Source organism: Piliocolobus tephrosceles, chromosome 5, assembly GCF_002776525.5.
Source record: "Piliocolobus tephrosceles isolate RC106 chromosome 5, ASM277652v3, whole genome shotgun sequence".
Lineage (NCBI taxonomy): Eukaryota > Metazoa > Chordata > Mammalia > Primates > Cercopithecidae > Piliocolobus > Piliocolobus tephrosceles.
This window is the reverse complement of record NC_045438.1, coordinates 75,110,301-75,132,244: the sequence shown is the minus strand read 5'-3', so window position 1 is coordinate 75,132,244 and position 21,944 is coordinate 75,110,301. Positions and strand designations below refer to the sequence as shown.

Genomic DNA, 21,944 nt, shown 5'->3' with positions numbered 1-21,944 from the left:
TGGTTTTTTGGGGAGGTCGAAAGTTACATGCAGCTTTCTGACTGCATGTTGGGGGGAGGGTCAACATCCCTAATTCCCACATTGTTCAAGAGTCAACCGTAGATATATTTGATTTTGCTGTTCTATATTTTGTTGGAAGATTATGTAGGGAGATGTGGGTTTAGGCATCCATCCATTTTTCTTGGCTACCCAGAATTCAATGGCTTGAATTTTTTTTTTTTCTTTTTTCAAGACAAGGTCTCGCTTTGTCATCCAGGCTGGAGTGCAGTGGCACAATCTTGGCTCACTGTATCCTCAATCTCCTGGGCTCAACTGTTTGAAATTTTTAATAAAATCTAGGTAACATGAACTCAGTCTGTAAACCCACATAAGGGCTAGAATACAACAAAAAACACACAGAAGCAATTTTAAACTTCTGAAAAGCACCATGGTTAAAGATAGTCAATTGTCCTTTCAGATCTAGTTGAGTTTCTAGTTCATCTGAGTGCCCAGTTTTATGGATAATTGGTGTAGTTGTAGGCTACCAACTTGATCAACTCTGAAATGTATCTTCTATTCTTGTACCCCATAATGCCTGAAAGCCAAAGTTCAAGTTTACGCAATTCAGCAAGTGCTTCTAGGTTATGAAAAAAAATTTTTAACTCAACAAAGATATATTAAGTTTACACTTATTTGATGCTAAAGTAACAATTCAAAATAAATACAGTACTTGCAAACCTACAAAAATAGAGTTGTTATTAAAAAAAGATAGCAGGCCAGGTATGGTGGCTCATGCCTGTAATCCTAGCACTTTGGGAGGCCAAGGCAGGCAGATTGCTCGAGGTCAGGAGTTCAAGACCAGCCTGGGCAACATGGTAAAACCCCGTCTCTCCCAAAAATGCAAAAATTAGCTGGCCATAGTGGTTCATGCCTGTAATCCTAGCTACTCAGGATGCTAAGGCATGAGAATTGCTTGAACTGGGAGGCGGAGACTGCAGTGAGCCGAGCTCATGACAAGGCAGAGGCTGTAGTGAGCACTCTAGACTGAGCAACAGAGCAAGACTCTGTCTCAAAAAAAAAAAAAAAAAAAAAAAAAAAGCAGCACCCAAACCCCAAATTACAGAAAATTGGAAAATTTTTAAATCCATGAAAAATCAAACGTACCCTTTCATATAACATAAACCATTTTTGATACTGTTTTACAAGAGACTGTTTTAATTACTTCTACCTAGGGATACTTCTCTTTTTCGATAACCTACAGTACTTGAAAGAAAATAAAGCCCTGTTCTGAAGACATGACTGAAAATGAAGTGAAAGTAAGTTTCTCATCTTCCCTTTCCTGCTTCTCTTCCTCCCTCCTTGAAATAAGATAAAATTGAGTAATAGAAACCTGTTTTATTTCTCCACATATCTTCTAAAGCTGCCACATTTCCTGACTAAAATGTTTTCTAGGTTACTAATGGGTAGTAAATATCTTAGTCTAAAAGATTTCTGATAGAACAACAACAAAACTTGAAAAAAAAAAAAAAGAGTTGAACCTTGTACTGCTCTTAGATGTTTCATATTACTAACTTGGGGCTAAAAATAATTAGGGTTAAAAATAAAGTAGATATTCAGTACTCAGTTATTGCTCTATTTGGTAGTTATTATTGCCTTATTATAAAAAAGGAAGCTAAGATTTTTCTCAGTCAAAACCACTGGATTAAATCAATATAAAGGTTAGTAACAATAACTAACGTATCAATTTTCCAACTTACTTCTGAGACAGACCATTTACTTCTGTGGTCTAGAAGATGAATAAGTAGAACCCATAATTCTTTAATGCATAAACATGGACACTGGTCACTCATTAATGATTCAGAAGGCCTCACCTATAGAAAATAACCAAAATGTGTTATTTATAAGACAGTAGCAGAATTTTAAATGCCATATATCTTTCAAATACTTTTAAAAGAATGATTTAGATGACTAAGAATGTATTCTCAATTAGATAAAATTATTTATTGAAAATGTGCAATTTCATTTAATTTTTGAGATAAATTTCCATTTTAAAACAAAAAGTATAGATTAATTTGATTTCAACTTAAAAAAAAAAACTTTTAATCATCTAGTCCCGTGGTCAGCAAACTTTTTCTACAAAGGGCTAGATAGGACATTTTTAAGAGTCTGTTGGCAATACAGTCTCTGTCACAACTACTGAATTCTGCCATTTCAGTACAACAGTCACAGATAACCGGTAAGAGAAATGGACCAGGTTATATCTCAGCAAAACGACATTTACAGAAATAGGTAATGGGCTAGATTATACCTCAGAGTCAGTTTGCTTATTTTGCTCTGGGTCATCTACAACAACAAAAGACTTCTAATTAAAAGATTAGAAAATAAATTCTGATTCACTGTAAACATAGTAAAAATTTTGTAAGAGAATAAATACAGTTATTAGAGATTTATAAAGATTAAGTAATTTCTAAATTATTTATCTTTTTTAAACAAAAAAATCCTCAACAGCCCTAGATAATGCACAGAATGTACACTATATTTGCAAATATAGCTAGGCTTCTTAAATTCATAATAGATGCAATATTTTACATAAGTTATGTACACATTTCTAACCTAATACACAGTAAAAAAAGAAGTATTAGGATATTAATAGAAATCCTAGCCACAGCAATTAAGCAAAAGAAATAAAAGGCATCTAAACAGAAAGATATAAATTAAAATTGTTGCTGTTTGTAGATAATATGATCTTATATATAGAAACCTCTAAAGACATCATCAAAAATTATTCAAATAAATAAATGCAGTAAAGTTGCAGGATACAAAAATCAACATACAAAATACCATAGCATTTCTATAGAATAACAACAAACTACCCCAAAAAGAAATCAATAAAACAATCCCATATATAGTATATACCCACAAAAACAAAAAATACTTAGGGATAAATTTAACCAAAGAGCGAAAGGCCTATACACTGAAAAATATAAAACACTGATGAAAGAAACTGAATACAACCCATATAAGTAGAAAAAATATCTTGTGGTCATGGATTAGAAGAAATATTATTAAAATGTTCATACTACCCAAAGTGACCTACAGATTCAATGAAATCCCTACCAAAATATTTAATGACACATTTTTACAGAAATAGAAAAAACAATCCTAAAATTGGTAGGAAATCACAAAAGGTCCTGAACAGACCAAGCAATCTTTAGCAAAAAGAACAAAGCTCGAGGCATGACACTACCTGACTTCAAAATATACTACAAAGCTATAGTAATCAAAACAGTGTGCTGCTAGCATACAAACAGACACAGAACAAAATAGAACAACTGATTTTTGACAATGATTAAAAGAGCATAACATGGGGAAAGGACAGCTTCTTCAATAAACATGTTGGGACAACTGGATATCCACACACAGAATGAATTTAGGCCCATGTTTCACACCATATAGAAAAATCGATTAAAAATAAAGACTTAAATGTAAGACCTGAAACTATAAAACCAGAAGAAAACATAGGGGAAAAACTATATGACAATGGTCTGGTAAATGATTTCTTGGATATGACCCCAAAAGCACAGGCCACGAAAATGAACAAACAAATGAGATTATGTCAAAATAAAAAGGAAATATCTGTATAGCAAAGGAAAAAAAAAATCAATGGAATGAAGGGAAAATCTCGAGAATGGAAGAAAATATTTGCAAAACTACATCTGATAAGGGGTTAGTATCTTAAATATATAAGGAATCCAAACAACTCAATAGCAAGAAAACAACCCAACTGCAAAATCGGCAAAAAATATAAATAGATATTTTCTTTTTTTTGAGACCGAGTCTCGTTCTGTCGCCAAGCTGGAGTGCACAATATTGGCTCACTGCAACCTGCGCCTCCTGGATTCAAGCAATTCTCCCGCCTCAGCCTCCTAAGTAGCTGGGATTACAGGCATGTGTCACCATGCCTGGCTGATTTTTTGTATTTTTAGTAGAGACAGGGTTTCACCGTGTTAACCAGGATGGTTTCGATCTCCTGATCTCGTGATCTGCCTGCCTCAGCCTCCCAAAGTGCTGGGATTACAGGCGTGAGCCACCGCGCCTGGTTGACATAAGAAGACATACAAATGGCCAAGCAGTATATGAAAAATGCTCAACATCACTACTCATTATGGAAACGGAAATTAAAACTTGATGAGACATCACCTGAAACTTGTTATAATGGCTATTACCAAAAAGACAGAAGATAACAAGTGCCAGAGAGGAAGTGGTGACAAGAAAACCCTTGCACAGTGTGGTGAGAATGTAAATTGGTACAGTCATCATATAATACAGTATGCAAATTCCTCACAAAATTAAAAACAGAACTACCACATGATCCAGCAATCCTACTAGGTATATTTGCAAAGAAAATGAAATCAGTATGTTCAAGAGATATCTGCATTCCCATGTTCACTGCAGCGTTACTTACAAGAGCCAAGACATGGAATCAGCCAAATTGCCCATCAACAGATGAATGCATAAAGAAAATGTGGTTTATATACACAATGGAATACAGTCACGTGTCACTTAACAGCAGGACATGTTCTGAGAAGTGCGTCTTTAGGCTAACATGATTTATTGTACTTAAACTTTTTCAGACTACTACTGCACACCTAGGCTATGTGGTATAGCCACCTTGTATATGTGGTCTGTCACTGACTAAAACTTTGTTACACAGTGCATGACCCTACTATTCAGTCTTGAGAAGGAAATACTGTCATCTGCAACAATATAGATGAACATGGAGGACATTATATTAAGTGAAATAAGCCAGGCACAGAAAGACAAATAACACACAATCTCACTTATATGTGGAATCTAAAAAAGCTGAACTCATAGAAGCAGAGTAGAATGATCCTTACCAAGGGCTGTGAGGAGGATTAGGAGGGAGGCGGGTAGATGTTGATAAAAGCATACAAAATTTCAGTTAGATAAGAGGAATAAGCTCAACATGATGACTATAGTTAAAAACAATGTACTATACTGTATTCTTGAAAATCACTAAAAGCATAGATTTTAAGTGTTCTCACACAAAAAAATAAGAATGTGAGATAATATATATGCTAATTGGCTATATTTAGCCATTCTATAATGTATACACATATCAAAACATGATGAACACGATAAATATATATAATTTTGTCAATTATCAAAAATAAATAAATATTTAAAAGTTATCAGTCTATCATATCTGGTTAATCCACTAATACACATACACACTACATTGTAAAAATATTGATAATGCATAAAAAATCTAAATTTAGAAAAATTATAAAATTCCTTTTCCCTAAATCTTGATTTCCCAAAAATAGTCTTCATGCTTGTAATCTAAAATAACAGATAATACTCTAAACATTTCCACTACTTAAAAATGAACATGCTCTGTAGCACCTTTAAATCACTATCTCCATTAAACGCTCTATGATAAACACAATTTAATAAAAACACATAATTTCACCCATGATTCGAGACCTTTTATGAAAACAAGCAAGAAAATCCTCTCTTAAAACGTGTCAATTAACTTTAAGTAAGCATTTATTTTATTATTACGTAACAGCAATACAATACATTATTAAAGAGCTGGCCTCTACTATTTGGATAGAAATTAGGCTTCCAATGATTTCGGTAAACATCATTTATTTATTTTTGTCAAAATAGAAAAGGCTGTTTTTCTTAGAAAAAAAAAAAAAAAGAAAGAAAGAAAGAAAAAGAAAAGCTCTAAAATACCAACTCCAGCCTGTTTTAGATGTTTAAATAAAAATTGTTTTCCCTTTCAGGTCCCAGATAACAGCAACTAAATATAAAAATAGAACATATAAACCATTTTAGATTAAATTCTTACAGATTAAACGACATGCATTAAGGACTGAATATTGTCTTTTTTAAGTCTCAAAAATACAAACAAACTCTTAAAAGCATTACCTTGTCATACCTGTTGAGTGACAGGCTTATTAAATCACAAAGCAGAGTTTCACAATGTTCTTCAAACAGGCTGACATTGGTTAAACTGTCACTTGCCAGATTCATAAACTGATGACCATATACAACTTGTTCTGAAAATGTAATAAAAATAGTTTTAAAATACAGATTTTACTAAATCATAAAGGAAAAAGTAACTGTACATCTTTATATCAAAACTAAAACATACAGTTTTTAATTTTTTTTGCAAATAAAATGCGAATTTGAGGACAACCTTCTCATATCAGCACTGATAAACATTATCTTCAAAAGTCTCTTTTTTTTCAGACGGGGTCTCACTGTCGCCCAGGCTGGAGTGCAGTGGCATGATCTCAGCTAACTGCAAGCTCCGCCTCCCAGGTTCATGCCATTCTCCCGCCTCAGCCTCTGGAGTAGCTGAGACTACAGGAGCCTGCCACCACGCATGGCTAATTTTGCTTTTGTATTTTTAGTAGAGACCGGGTTTCACCGTGTTAGCCAGGATGGTCTCGATCCCCTGACCTCGTGATCTGCCCACCTCAGCCTCCCAAAGTGCTGGAATTACAGGCGTGAGCCACCTCGCGCGGCCCAAAAGTTTCTAATTCTTCCAAGTAACATCTAATAAACCTCTCTTTTCCTAGTAAGTCTATCTTTGAAAAGCATTAATGCAACACAACTTTAAAAAAAAAGAGAGAACAACATAAAATCTGCATCCACATTTCTAATCAACAAAGCCTTTAAAACATTATTCTTTTAACAAATACTGATAAACTGACCCCATGCAATGGTTTTGTGGCATAAAATAGGGCAAACCAAGGTAATAGATAACCAAAATTCATACCTATCAGAATAACTCCACTTAAGTATTACTCTAAGAATATATTAATGTGAAATACAGAGTCCACATGAGAGAGGAAATTATATACTGGCGTACATCTTTGTATGTTTCTGTGTATTAATATATGTAGGTATACACATATATAGACATATATGTATGTATTTATTAACTGAAAAACAGGTATAGGAGTAATAGACATCTTTACAACCTAAGTGACAGGTTGCCAATGGAACTTAAAAATGCCAAAGAGCAAGATCAAGAAATAAATGGGCAACATATCCATAAGGATAAAGGATATTTATCCATAATATAAATAAACTCCTACTAAAAAAAGGAAAATTTGCAAAATATAATGAGTAATTAATAAAGCAAATACAGACAATAAAATGTAAAGATGTTCAACTTCACTCGTAACCAAGAAATTGCAAGATCAAAAAAATTCCATTTGATTTTTCACATATTAGTTGGCAAAAAATAAAATATATTTGATAACATCAACTACTGGCAAGAGTATGAAGTCAAGTCACACTACAGTTAATGTCTATAGATCAGTAGGACTTACTATTCAGCAAAACAGCAGCATATACATATTAAAATAACAACGTGCCACTCTACTTCTAAGAATATTTTACAGAATAACTTGTATACAGATTAAAGATATATATCTATACACAAGGGTGTTCAGTGACAAATGATGTGTAAAATCAAAAAATGAAAGTAACTTCAATGTTTAAAAATAGACATGGCTAAATATAGTAGAACCGTAACATGCAGCCTTTAAATGGATAAAGTAGAACTATAGGTACTAACATAAACAGATCGCTAAAACACTGATAAATGAAAGATCACACTGAACAGTATGATCATATCTGTGGTTAAAAACAAAAACAAAATTTTACTTATGAGTTTCTATATATATACTAACAGATAGAATGTAAATATGTGTACTAACAGATAGAATGTAAATATGGAAAGATAAATCAAGCTGTTCCCAGTAGTTATCTCTGGAAAAAAAGGAGTAAAATTTTTGCTTCTTACTTTGTTTACTATTTGATTTTTTTTAAATATCAGAAAGCACTTATTACTTATGTAATTTTAAAAAGCAATAAAAGCTTTTAAAAAGAATATAAATCATAAATCCATAAACTTACTCAATTTTTCACCCAGCATGTAAAGAATTTCTAGCACCAGCCAATGTATATCCAAGTGGAGATGTAATAAATGCCATGATGGTGGAAAAAGCTGTGGATGACATTATCAACTGTGATTGAGAATTAATTAATATTTTACTAGGTGTTTCATAGCATGTCAGAATACTCCTCCATAAACACAAGGATAAAGAACCAATTAACCTACCACTATTCAAAAGCTCAGGGAAAACCTCTGTCTTGTTCATCAGAGGATTCTTTCACTGAAGATCTTTGAAAGCAGGAAATATTTTCATCTGTTGGTTTAAGACAAACCCACCATGGGGCTGCTGAATAGACTTGTATAGTAAAGGTACCTTCCAGCCAACCTCTGATTCTACTATAGCTGCAAGGCAGTAAAAGAATTTTTTTAAACACGTGTTTTCATAATTTTGTTTTAGAATTTAGCTAGGGAATTTTTTTTAATGTATGAGTACCCAGGAACTCCTATAAAATATTTTAACAAAAGAACTTTAGACTGTCATGTAGACGTTACTGTCATCTCATTAAGGAACAGAAGTAAAAAGAGGTGAAAAAATTTCTCTCTCAATTCATGTATTAGGATTCAAACTCAATTCTATCTGAGTCAAAACTCAGCACTTTCAAGTACTGTGTTATACTGGGTTATCACTAACCTTCCTCCTGTCAGAATTTAGCATCACTATAAAAATAAATACTATTAAAAAAAATGATGTAACGTGTTCCATTAAAACAAATAGAAAGAATGATGAAGAGTAGACTGGCGTTATTAGGTATACAAACAAAATAAAATGCTACACTGACAAAATCGTATTGGGACAGAAATAGATAACAAACAGAAAGAACAGAGAAGACAGAAATGAATTTATGTGGCATCTCAAATCATGGGAAAAGTATGGGTCATTCAATAAAAAATAAGAGCTTTAATTTATGCATTTGCAAGAAACTAAAGTTAGACTTCTCATCTCAGTGCATACTTAAAAATAACACGAATTAAAGAGATAAAAGCAACAATCAAAGTATTTTAACAGCATAGATAAAACAAAAAATGGAAAAATATAACTGTCTAAAAAATTCAAATCTACCTGGAAAGTCAGCTTACTTAATGAAAAAGTAAATAAAAAAAAAAAAGAAAAAGTAAATAAAATAAAATATTTGCAATACATAATTCCCAACAACTAATATATATCTAGAGGGTTCCTAAAAAATAATAAGAAGCTCAACTGGAAATACCAATGAAAACAAAACATTTCTTATATAAGATTGTTATAACAAATATATAAACACAGTCTTGAAAGATGCTTTCTATCATTCTTTTTTGTTTCAGAAAAGAACAGTATTTTAGTGTGTGATTTTTTATTTTTTGAAGACTATAAAGTTCCCCTGCTTTAAAAATTTAGTCTTCTGAGCTTCAAATAACCTATCTTTTCAAGTCTGCCTAATTAAAAAGCCTATGAAAGGCAGTATCTAGTTTGAGGACCCTAGTGCACAAATTTTTATTTCTGCTGCTATATAAATTATTCATTTTTATTTCTTACATATTTGATGGATAACTAGAAAACAAAAACCATTCCAATTTACAGAAACTAATAAGGAAAATATCCTTCCCTCAACAATCCATGAATCTTTTTATTAAATGACATAATTAAAAGCAATTACCTATTTTTTTCTATGGATTAGATATACTAACTTGTAAATTCAGTTAGAACTTCATTTGCTTTTATTATTACATATATTGATCTCTGATAAAAAAGTCAACTTGCTTCTGCTGCATTTCACAGAAACATGTAAACATTTAATTCTATTTATTTTATTTTATTTTATTTCTTGAAATAGGGTCTTGCTCTGTCATCCAGGCTGGAATGCAATGGTACAGTCATGTCTCACCACAGCCTCGACCTCCTGAGTTCAAATGATCCTCCCACCTCAAACTCCTGAGTAGCTAGGACTACAAGGTATGTGCCACCACCCTGGGCTAACTTTTTAATTTTTTGTAGAGATGGGGTCTCCCTATGTTGCCCAAGCTGGTCTCAAATCCTGGATTCAAGCACTCCTCCTGCCTCAGCCACCCAAAGTATTGGGATTATAGGCATAAGCTACCATGCTCAGCTGTTTTTATATTTTAACAAAGATATGTTCATAAAGAGTAAATATTATTCAAAATGGTAAAGTCAAATAAAATGAAAGGGGGTGAGACTTCAGGGAATCTCACTGTGAATTACCATAATATGTTATTCATACAAGCTCCCATTTTCATAGGGAGAATCTATTACTTATCTATAAGTTAGGCATGGTAACAATATAAATTTTAAAAAACCAAACTTCAGAAGGAATGATTATCACAGGAAGGAAAAAAAGGGCAGAGTCAAAACAATCTTAAAGGCCTCAAAAATCAGAATACACATAATGATGTGGTCTTGGAAGTTTTTTTTAATAAGCTGATCTTGAATCTTACTGCAATATATGATAAAAATTTTAGAAAATAAAGATTATTTCATTTGCTTTAAAATTTTCAGACATTTATACTGTCATAAATCAAGAGAATAGCTACTGACTCAATGAATACTATGTTTTAATAACTTCATGTATATTAATTTATTTAATTCTCCCAATGATTCTAGTAAGTTATAAGAATTACACAGATGGGGACGCTGAGGCAAGAGATGTCATTTGCCCAAGAGCACATAATAAAAGGAGGATGGGGGGCAAGAATTTCAACACAGGCAGTCAGGTTGCAGAGCTGTAATTTTGACTAATTTCTCTCCTTCTTGAATGAATATTCCTTGTGGGGAGAAAAAGCTGATAACTTAAAAATTAAATGAAACAAGTCAAACCTTAATCTGGTTTTGATTTACAAATGCTCCTATATTAATACTGGGAAGTTCAGATAGGTGTCCAATATACAAGAGTAATCCATGAAGCTCATCAATCAACACTGAGGGAAGTTGAGCCTCCAAAGCCTCATAAGGATGGACAGGAACATGACTCTCAGCATTCTGTACTTTCAGATACCTAAAAAATAATTAGATAAAATAAACAACCAGAGTCTGTATGAATACACACAGAAATTCATGTAGTGATCAAAATACTCATCTGATATCTTACCTGAAGATGAAAACTTTAACATAATGGAGAAATAGTACACACTGCTGTCTAATATTGTCTGCTTTGCAGTGCAGAGTTGATACCTTCCCTGAAACCAAAATAGGTAATATTAATAGTTCAAATAATTATCATGGGCAGTGACAAAAAATGTTGTAAGCCACACCAGCAGCAATTCTCTATCTTGTAACATTTTATATTAAACATTCTCATATGGTTCTTGCTCCCCACTGCTCCTCAAAAAATGCTCTTATTAAAGTCACCAATCAAACCCACATTGCTCAATCTAATGCACAGTGCCTACCCTCAAGTAACTTGCTTCCACAGTAGCACTAGCTACACCTGGCTTCATGGTGCCACATAGTGACAGTCTTCTTTCTTCCTCATGTGTCCTTTGTCCTACCCCTCTTTTATTGGCTCCTCCTCCTCAATTCTATTATTAATATGGTCTCTTCAGGACTCAGTCCTGAATTCTCTACTCTCTGTATATCTCTTCCCATATGCATGATCTCATCAGTTCCTTTAATAATAAATGGTAATGACTCTAAAGGGGTTATCTACAACCCACATCTCTCCTTTGCACTCCAGATCTTGCATGTTAAACTGCCTAATACCTATACTTGGATTGCTCACACAGTGCAAATACATCCTTTGATTTCTTTCAAAACCTGTTCATGCTGCCCTTGTTTTCAGCATTTCGTTAAATGGTGCCACCAGTAGCCTATGTAGTTCTTGATTCTTCCATTTCCTTTAACCTCATATCTAATCTTTCAGAGTCCTGTTAAGTTTATAACCAAATATACGTTGAAACTATCCCTTTCCCCTATAAGCACTTAAACACCACAATAGCACTCTTCACAGGTCTTGCCATGCTCTCTTTTGTCCCCCTATACACCAAGTAAAAAATCTGCTCAAAGTGTGTATCAATATATCTTGTTCCCAAGTCAAAACTCTTGAAAGAATACCTACTATATTTAGAATAAAATCAAAACTCCTAATAATAATTTATAAAGTTCTGAACGACCTTTTAATAGTTGCTGTCTTTCTGCCAACCTCACTCCACGTCAGCTTTCCCTCACTTACTTCAGCATTTGTATCAGCAATAATTATCTAGGTAGTTACCATGGGCAAAACACTGATAATCATTATAGAGAGAATGAGTAAGAGACAATCTAGTAAACAAAAGCAAAGAAAACATGATGAGAATTATAGGCTACAAATTTACACCCATACTAAACATAAAACTGAAGTTTAATTCAAACGAACAATCATGGCCACCACTTTGGCAGAACAGAAGCATAAGTGTGAGGTAGTTGTGTAAATACCTCCATATTAAGCTGCATTTCTATGGCTATTTCACCCATAAAAAGTCGTATCATCCCAATTTTCATAATTCCCAGCCCATAAAGGCAGTACTCTCTTAAAAATAACTGCAATGAACATCTGCATCCAGGCAAGATGGAGTAAAATAATCAGATTGCTCCATCTCCCACTGTAAAACTGAAAACCATAAAAATTATATCAAGCAAGTTTCTGGCGCTGGACACAAGACAATATAAGATTGCTCTCCCAGAGAGAAACTGAGCCCTACAACTACACCAGCTCCCCACCTAGAGGCAGTCTCCAGGCTGCAATATGAGGAAGAGAACCCAAATACAGTCCAACTCACTCTGAGATGAGGAGATATAGGATCCAAGTTTCGGGAAGTCCAAATTTGCAGGGCAAAAGTACCCAAGAAGAAAGAAGCTATATAAAATAGAGTTCTGGAAGGGTACAGAAGGGTCCCTTTGAGAGTTGACTAAGCACTGATTTGTTCAAGCATGAAAAATATTACCCAAGGTCAGGGAAAAACACCAGAAAACAATTCCCTATAAAGAGTACACAAGCCAGGAAATAATTCAAGTTCTCACCAGCAAGTATGAAAAAAATCTCATAATAGACCAGGCATAAGAAAGAATTCTCAAAAGCCTTACTAGGCTAATTTACTAGGCTAAATTAACATTAAAGACTGCTTTTTAAAAGTCCTACCAAAATGTAAAGCAAGCCCCAAAAAGAGCCACTGGATTACAACTACACAATAGCGAGCCAGAACAAAATTCAACATCTAGTTTAAGGAATTAAAAAAATCCAGAAAGCAACGATGTGAAACCCATAATGTTCATCTCACAATGAAACATTACTACATATTCAAAGAAGCAGAAAAATACATCACAGAACCAGGAGAAAAACTTATAAATACAAACAGTTTCAGAAATGACAGTGATAAAAGAATTACTGGCTGGGCGTGGTGGCTCACACCTGTAATCCCAGCACTTTGGGAGGCTGAGGCAGGTGAATCATGAGGTCAGGAGATCAAGATCATCCTGGACAACATGATGAAACCCCGTCTCTACTAAAAATACAAAAATCAGCTGGGTGTGGTGGTACGTGCCTGTAATCCCAGCTACTCAGGAGGCTGAGGCAGGAAAATCACTTGAACCAGGGAGTCAGAGGTTGCAGTAAGCCGAGACGGCGCCACTGCACTCCAGCCTGGTGACAGAGCGAGATTCCACTTAAAAAAAAAAAAAAAAAAAAAATTATTAACAGCAGCAACAAGGTTAAAAACATTGATTATAATTACACTCCATATCTTCAAGATGGATGAAAACAAGCATGTAGTCAGAAATGGAAGACATTTAAAAAAATCCGTAAGGAATGTCTAGAGACAAAAACAAACACAATAGCTGAGACAGGGTAACACCAACAACCATATTTAAGAATAGCTCTTGGCTGAGTATGGTGGCTGATATCTATAACGCTAGCACTTTGGGAGGCCAGGGCGGGAGGATCACTTGAGCCCAGAAGTTTGAGACCAGTCTTGGCAACGTAGTGAGACCCTATCTCTACAAAAAATTAAAAAATTAGCCAGGCATGGTGGTGTGAGCCTGTAGTCTCAGCTACTTGGGAAGCTGAGATGGGAGGATCTGCTTGAGCCCAGGAGGTCAAGGCTGCAATGAGTCATGATCACACCACTGCACTCCAGCCTGGGCGACCGAGTGAGACCCTGTCTTGAGACAGAGAGAATGAGGGGAAAAAAACAGCTATCAGCAAAACATATGTTATTATGTATGCTATTCTGCCTCAACGGGAAATTAACCCTGGAAGCATAACGATTAGAACAAGAACTATACTCATCTGGCAGTAAGTAACTAAGTAACCCTACATAGGGACTTCTTGGGACGGCTGAGGGCCAACGGTAGCTACACAAGTTAATGAACACAGCTACATGGCAGGAACAAGTTCATGTACAGATAATATTTAACACTACTAACTTGTGTCCAAAATCTATCATTAAAAGTTTTTTTAAGCAACAAAAACAGCCAAAATGTCAGTGTAACAACCATCTTAACAAATAGTCCACTGCAGTGGTTTCAGGTTAATAAGTGTAATAATAAGAATCTATCATAATAAATGCCTTCCATGAACCCAATTTACTTAAGTCATTCTAGGTAAAGGTATTCCGGTTCTTTCCACTACAATCTTTTAGTGGTTCCCCAGGAGTTCCAAAATAAAAATCAGACTCTTTGTCATGGTTTACAAAGCCAACTCTGCTTTCATCCCTTCCAAATTCATCACTCACACACATTCTGATCCAACCATATGTAATTAATATTTACTCCATGCTCTCTAAACTTTTATGTTTTTACACACATCACGTCTTTGTTTATACTTTTTTTTTCTTTTTTTTTTCCTGCCTGGAATTCTTCCTGTCCGAAAACCTTTTCCCGAATCTTTTGCCTAGCTAATTCCTTCCCATCTATGAAGACCCAGATCTGGCATCATTTAGTGATGAGCTCACAGACAGACAAAGCCCTTGGCTCCCACAGCAGCTTGTACATTCCTTTATCACAGTACTGTTTCATTTACCAAGCTGACGTATGCTTGCATGTCTTACTCGCTACACAACTGCAAACTCATCAGCAGCATATTTTTCCTCTTTGATTCATCAGTACCTTGCACAGTACCCAGCATGAACCAGGAACTCATCAGATGATAATGAAACAATAATACTTAACATTTACAAATCACATAACATACTAAGAAAACAAAACATATAAAACAGCCTAAAAGCTGATAGCTAACAGCTAGTCCATGGTATTCCCTACTGAAAATAAACAATTTTTGTAAAATATAGTCCAGGCGTGGTGGCTCACACTTGTAATTCCAGCACTTTGGGAGGCCGAGGCAGGCAGATCACATGGTCAGGAGTTCGAGACCAGCCTGACCAACATGGTGAAACCCCATCTCTACTAAAAATACAAAAATTATCCAGGTGTGGTGGCATGCACCTGTAATCCTAGCACTCAGGAGGCTGAGGAGGGAGAATTGCTTGAACCCGGGGGGCCAGAGGTGGCAGTGGGCCAAAATCATGCCACTGCACTCCAGCCTGGGTGACAGAGCGAGACTCCATCTCAAAAAAATAATAATAATAATAAATAATAATGATACAGGGCCACTCATTATAGTGAAACAAGACAAAAACAAAACCTCTGTAACCATGTCTGAATACAAAATATGGCACTATGCAATCACACACACTCCAAACAAAACACACACACAAAAAAGAAAAAAAAAAACACATCCTCCCTCTTCCAGTGACCAGGACAATACTTCTTTACTAATTAGGACCCTCCCTTTGTCTCACCTCCTAGATAAAAATTAAAATACCCACTCTTCAAATTGCCCCTGCTAATTAACAGCATCCAATCCAGAAAATAGCCTTATCCCCCTTAAGCCCTACCCAAAATTACCAAACATATCACAAGTCCCTTCCTACTCCCTCTTACTGACAAGCCCCAGCTTTTCCTCATAATCTGTATTTCTCCTTTTTTCATAATCTAATAAACTTCTGTTTGACCAGAAGTGTTCCAGGTAGTCTTTGGTTGCTAGGCATCACTAATGATAGACACTGTGTTAAGCATTTAACATGCTCGACAAAGTTACAACTATTACTTGGCATAAGACCCACAATTAGCTAGGGTTGGAAGCCAGGGTGACAAGGCCATGATTCTAAACACTGCACTGCACCAAAATTACTAGAAAGGAGAAGCAGCCTGCACTAAAACACACTGACCTTCAATTCCCTTTACTACCTTAACTGTACAAACTGTGGCTCATGCCTGTAATCCTAGCACTTCAGGAGGCCACGGTGGGCAGATCACCTGAGGTCAGGAGTTTGAAATCAGCCTGGCCAAAATGGCGAAATCCCATCTCTACTAAAAATGCAAAAATTAGCTGGGGGTGGTGGCGGGTGCCTATAATCCCAGCTACTCGGGAGGCTGAGGCAGGAGAATCGCTTGAACTCGGGTGGCAGAGGTTGCAGTGAGGTGAGATCGTACTCTTGCACTCCACCTCGACAAAAGAGTGGAACTCCTTATCAAAAGAAAAAAAAATAAAGATACCAATCTAAAAAAAAAAAAAAAAGAAATCAGTAATCCATTAAACACCAAAAGCAAACAAAAAAGCAGAAAAGAAAATCAAGAACAGAGCATGAGGTCTGACACTTTTTAGTTCTTATTTAAGTTCTCTATCCCACTCCCTACCTCCAAGACAAGTACTAATTTTCTTCAGAGAAGTTTAGCTTCCTTAAGTTGGTTTTACCTTTAAAATCTACAGATTTGGGAAAATACTATATATCTCAGGTACAACAAAATTTAAAGTTATACTTTTTCTGCATACTAAGTTCATAAACTTCTGGCCTAATGCTTCCTCCATATTATCATGATATCCCAATTACACCATCATGGACCCATATGCAACTCACTATAATGCAGCACCATTCCCTTTTGCCATTAAACACACTTTAAACTTACCAAAATCACAACTGGACTGTAACAAGGTTTCCAAGTTGTATAGTTGTTGCCTAATTTGAAAAATGTAAGGTGAGAGTTAATTTTAGAACACTTTATAAAGCATGTAACAATTACATGGATAATGTTTCCAAATCTATTACACAGCTTCAATACCTCTTTTATTTGGGGATGACGATTAATACCTTGTGACTGTTAATTAAAGGATCAGCTTCAGGTAATGAAAACTTTAAGATAAAATACATCCTTGCCCGACCTTCCAAAAGTATCTATTAAAGACTGCATATATCTCAAAAATTATTTCAAATACCACAGACTTCACCATCAGCAAGATACTGTTTATATCTTTAAGAAGTTTAAGACGGGGTGCAGTGGCTCACGCCTGTAATCCTAGCACTTTGGGAGGCCAAGGCAGGTGGATCACCTGAGGTCAGGAATTCAAGACCAGCCTGGCCAGCATGGTGAGACCCCATCTCTACTCAAAATACACAAAAATTAGCCGGGCGTGGTAGCGGGCCCCTGTAATCCCAGCTACTTGGGAAGCTGAGGCAAAGAAGCGCCACTGCACTCCAGCCTGGGTGACAGTGCGAGACTCTGTCTCACAAAAAAATAAAATAAAAAGGAAGTTTAAGATACATAAAACATTCTAGGTTAACAGTTACATAATAAAATTTTAAACCGTATCAGTTAAACAATTGAAGTCCAAAAAAGGAATAATGTAGACTAAAGTTATCAGGGAAAGCTATTTTATGATGTTCCATCTTAATTCCTGATAGTAATTTCTTGCTATTCTTCCTAGTTGATTTCAAACTCTTTAAAAATTAACCCACATTTATAACCTATGTCCTAAAGCCTCGCTCACTTAGCCTGTTCTCTCAATAAAACGTATGACATGGCATAGATACAGTTAAGTCTCTTCAAAAGGTTTCATGGGATGATAGTGGGAGAATTCCTTCTACCTCTCCATTTTCCTTTAAATGTATCACAGAGATTTTTACTGTGTTTTGGAATAATTTGGTTTCAATAACTGACTCCTGTTTAAAATTACCTAAAATCTGAATATGAATTGTGTCTTAAGTGATAATGAAGAACTTTAATTTTTATTAATAGGGAATTTTTTTGAGACAAGAGTCTCGCTCTGTCGCTCAGGCTGGAGTGCAGTGGGCAATCTCGAATCACTGCAGCCTTCGCCTCCCAGGTTCCAACAATTCTCCTGCCTCAGCCTCCCGGGTAGCTGGGACTACAGGTGCGCACCACAATGCCTGGGTAATTTTTGTATTTTTAGTAGGGAAGGGGTTGCACCATGTTGGTCAGGCTGGTCTCAAACTCTCAACCTCATGGTCTGCCCGCCTTGGCCTCCCAAAATGCTGGGATTACAAGCATGAGCCACCGTGCCTAGCCGTCCTCATCGTTTTTAAAAAGCCTGTATTTTTAAGAAATTCATACTCAAGTATTTATGGGTGAAATGACATGATGCCTAGGATTTGCTTACAAATACTTAAGTCAAAAGAAGAGGAGACAAGACATATGAAGGAAATGTAATAAAAAGTTCTCGTTTACTGCAACTGAAGGAGGGTATATGGATGTTGATTATATTATTTAGTGTATGCTTAAATTTTTTCATTAAAAAAATTTTAAATGTTGTCCAAATAGAGAATTAATATTTCTATTACACAATCTAAACAATTTATTTGGAAAGATCATACTCTAAAGATCACTGAAACACTATGGCTATTGAACAACAAAAGTATTTTAATTTTCTTCCAAAATCATAGTTCAAAGCCTTAAATATTTCTCAATACATGATGTCAAATGCCAAGAATAAAGGTTCTGAAAATAAAACACAACTCATTAAAACCATTACTCATCAGGTGTTGCTGCTTGATATCTTACTGGTAAGATAATCAAGTGAGCAACCTGCACAATTCTCCTGATCTTTTGTAGTATCAGTATTAGAAGCCACCCAACAATGTAATTTACACAAGTGAACAACACCTACACTCACAGAAAGTTAAAACGAAGAAATACCTGAATAAATGAAAGAGTTCTCTAGATGAATTCACTAATGCTGTTTCAGTGACCCACTGAATGCCAAATATTTCTAAGGTGTCTTCTTCAAAATTAGTTGGTAAAGGATCAAGATTCAAAATCAATCTGAAATGAAAATTATGTTTTAATCCCATAAAAAGTAAACTAAGTACCATACCTTTACATTATTTGAATCCATATTATACATGACGTATAAAAAGTCAGAAAATGCCTTCGTACTTTACACATTCAAGATTACAATAGCTAGACTGTATTAAAATGTCAATCTTCTATATTGATGATTGTACGACTAAAGTGTAATGTAAGTTAAGAGGAAAAATCAACACGGATTCTAAAACACATAATTCTGCCTGTCTTCACCAGCAGTCTTCAGTTGTAGAATTTTATCCTGCTAGGGTACATGTAATTGTTGAAACTGCTAACAGTTACTCTGAGCCATGTCTGGAGAACAGTATCCAATGAATGAAGTTGGGTATTCTATTTAAGGTCTCTCACAACATACAACTATAAAGTCAACAAAAACAGTTTCCTGACTGAAACTGCCTCAGCAGGAACTACCAAAATATTTCAAGAACAGCAGTTTTACTGTAATATGTATGTACCTGCCCGAAGCAAAATAGGTAGGATTAAAAGGAACGGGGCAATAAAAAATGTTTGTCTTTCTTAAAAATTACTGGAAAGCTCTAGAATATTATCACACCCTTTAGAAGGAAATACTATTTCAAAAGGCTCAGATAGCTAGGAATTCACTTTAAGTAAAAGAAAAATTAGCGCCCAGCTCCCTACAGTAAGGGCACATCAGTTACCAAGGAAGTTTTCCCTAATACCCCAAATGCTTTAGATATGCCCTTACCAAGAAGCCAGCAGCAGAACTGATAATCATTTGTACCCTTATCATATACTAAGCTGATTTATAAAACATGATTTGGTGAACACCCAAGTTTAATGGGCTGAAATAACTAACATTCCTAAAAAACTGGCGAATAATCAGATGAGGGAAAATGTCTCTGAGCTTTACCTACCGCTTAAGGGCTCCGCTGCAGAGGTAGGATTCTCCAGAAAAATGTTTTCCTCCTCCTCTGTTGTCAACAGCACAAGAAAAGTAAGGAGGTTTGCACCATTCTGTCCCCAGCTCCAGCTCTAAACTGTCAGTCAGGAACGTCGATGCGGCAGAACAGTTCTCCATTGTTTACTTCATGTTCTGAAATGTTTGGGGTTCGTCGTATCATTAAGGGCTCCAAAGAGAAGGTGTGAAGAAATTCCTGTAGGTGGGGCCGAGAGACTGGAGGTTACTTCAGAAACTTCCCAGGACGTCCGCCAGCAGGAAGGAAAAACGAACAAACCCAGAAGCCAAATTTCCAATCCTCCCCTGCCGCTCCGCCCCTCAAGGCTGTCAGAACTTAAGACAAAATGCACAACCAACTGGCTGTGGCAGGGACTTCGAAATCCGCCCACTAGGTCGGACTGTGCAGCCCAGGATAAGGTGAAAAGCAAAGAAATGTCTGCAGGACAGAGCGTCCCGGGCTCGCCTAGAACTTCGCCCTCCGCAAGGTTTCTAAACCACTCTCCGCCCGTTTCCTAGCAGCAAGGTGGAGAACGCTCCCTCCCCGGCTCGGGGTGGAAACCAGGAAACCAGGAAACCAGTCCCTAGGAGCCAACCTCAACCCTCTAAGGAGGAGGCGAGACCCACCAGGCCCATGCCCGGCAGCACTCGGGCGGAGAAGGCTGGGTGCCGGTATCCCGCGCACCCGGCTGCAGCAAGGACCCGGTGCGTCGGTTACCCGAGGTGCCTGTCGTACCTGCTCACACTTCCAACTGCCGAAATCTACCTCCTGTGACCCATACCACCACTAGGAATCTGTGGGGTCTAAACCGCAAACAGGCGAAATTCCCGCCACCGCGCGCCCGCGCTCCGGAAAGGCAGGGCCACGGCGCAGCCCTCCCCCGGCTACCAATCGCCTCGCGATATCTGCGCGGTAACAGTCGGAGCTCCACGAATTCTCGCGAGAGTCAGTCAACCCGGGACAAGGTACAGATTAACTTTTTCTTTTTTTTTGTACCTTTAATTGGTGCGTTCGACTGGAAGGAGGGGCCTAATAAAAAGAAAACGGAACTGCTGCTGAGGCTGAGGAGAGGAGGATTTAAGGACTACGGGTTTATCCTCTGGCTAAAGGGAAGAGATTTACTCCAGTGAGTGCGGAGTTCCTGGTTTACACTTACAGTCGCGCCGTCCCCTCTTCCCGCTCTGGGGCCAGCAAGTCTTGTTAGAATGCAGGATGCCTTTTGTCCACGGACTGTGAGGCAGGCAAGTGCAACAATGAATTTTCTCTGTAACTGATGGAACGAGTAGACAGAAAATTAGTATGGATATGGAAAACTTGGAAAGTCCTATTAACCGACTTGACCTAATTGACGTTTATAGGTGACCAACCCAACAATAGTAGAATACACACTCTTGGCAAGTGCACATGAAACATTCACTAAGCGAGACCACATTCCGAGCCATAAAACAAACGTCATCAACTTTAAAAGGGCTTAAATCGTACAAAGTATATAGTCTGATCATAATGGCATTAAACTAGAAATAAAAAAATAGATAACTGAAAAACTCTAATTTTGGAGATTAAGAATCATACTTGTAACTAACCTATGAATCAGGAAAAATCACAGGAAAATTAGAAAATACTTTCAATTAAATTAAAATGAAAACATTAAAATTTGTAATAGTGCCTGGTTACATTAAAAAGAAGAAAGAACTCAATTCAATAAACTTTTGTCTTAAGTAATTAGAAAAAACCGCCAGCATATTGAAACCAAAGCAAGCAAAATGAATGAAATAATAAATAGTAGCAATAAATGGGATGAAATAAATGGAAGGAAATAAATGCAACCAAGTTGTTTTTTTAAAAAGAGCAATATAATTGATAAACCCTCTACCCAGACTGATAAAATAAACATATTATCAGTATCAGGAATTAAAAAGGTTTC

At 36.2% G+C, this 21,944-nt stretch overlaps 1 protein-coding gene across 4 annotated transcripts in view; it reads right to left on the bottom strand.

The window, feature by feature from the left end:
• Positions 1 to 20,937, bottom strand: part of MMS22L (MMS22 like, DNA repair protein) — a 139,608-nt gene extending 118,671 nt beyond the window's left edge. For all 4 annotated transcript variants that reach the window (XR_002730375.1, XM_023205881.2, XM_023205882.2 and 1 more), the window contains exons 1-9: positions 20,756 to 20,937; positions 19,979 to 20,218; positions 18,936 to 19,061; positions 16,911 to 16,960; positions 11,062 to 11,149; positions 10,791 to 10,968; positions 7,942 to 8,032; positions 5,938 to 6,068; positions 1,737 to 1,850 (exon numbers count right to left, since the gene is read on the bottom strand). Coding sequence is in view for 3 of the 4 variants with exons in the window: in XM_023205881.2 (XP_023061649.2) it covers positions 1,737 to 1,850; positions 5,938 to 6,068; positions 7,942 to 8,032; positions 10,791 to 10,968; positions 11,062 to 11,149; positions 16,911 to 16,960; positions 18,936 to 19,061; positions 19,979 to 20,142 (942 nt within the window). In the remaining variant the exon portion in view is untranslated. The remainder of the gene's footprint in view (positions 1 to 1,736; positions 1,851 to 5,937; positions 6,069 to 7,941; positions 8,033 to 10,790; positions 10,969 to 11,061; positions 11,150 to 16,910; positions 16,961 to 18,935; positions 19,062 to 19,978; positions 20,219 to 20,755) is intronic.
• Positions 20,938 to 21,944: the final 1,007 nt, after the last annotated feature.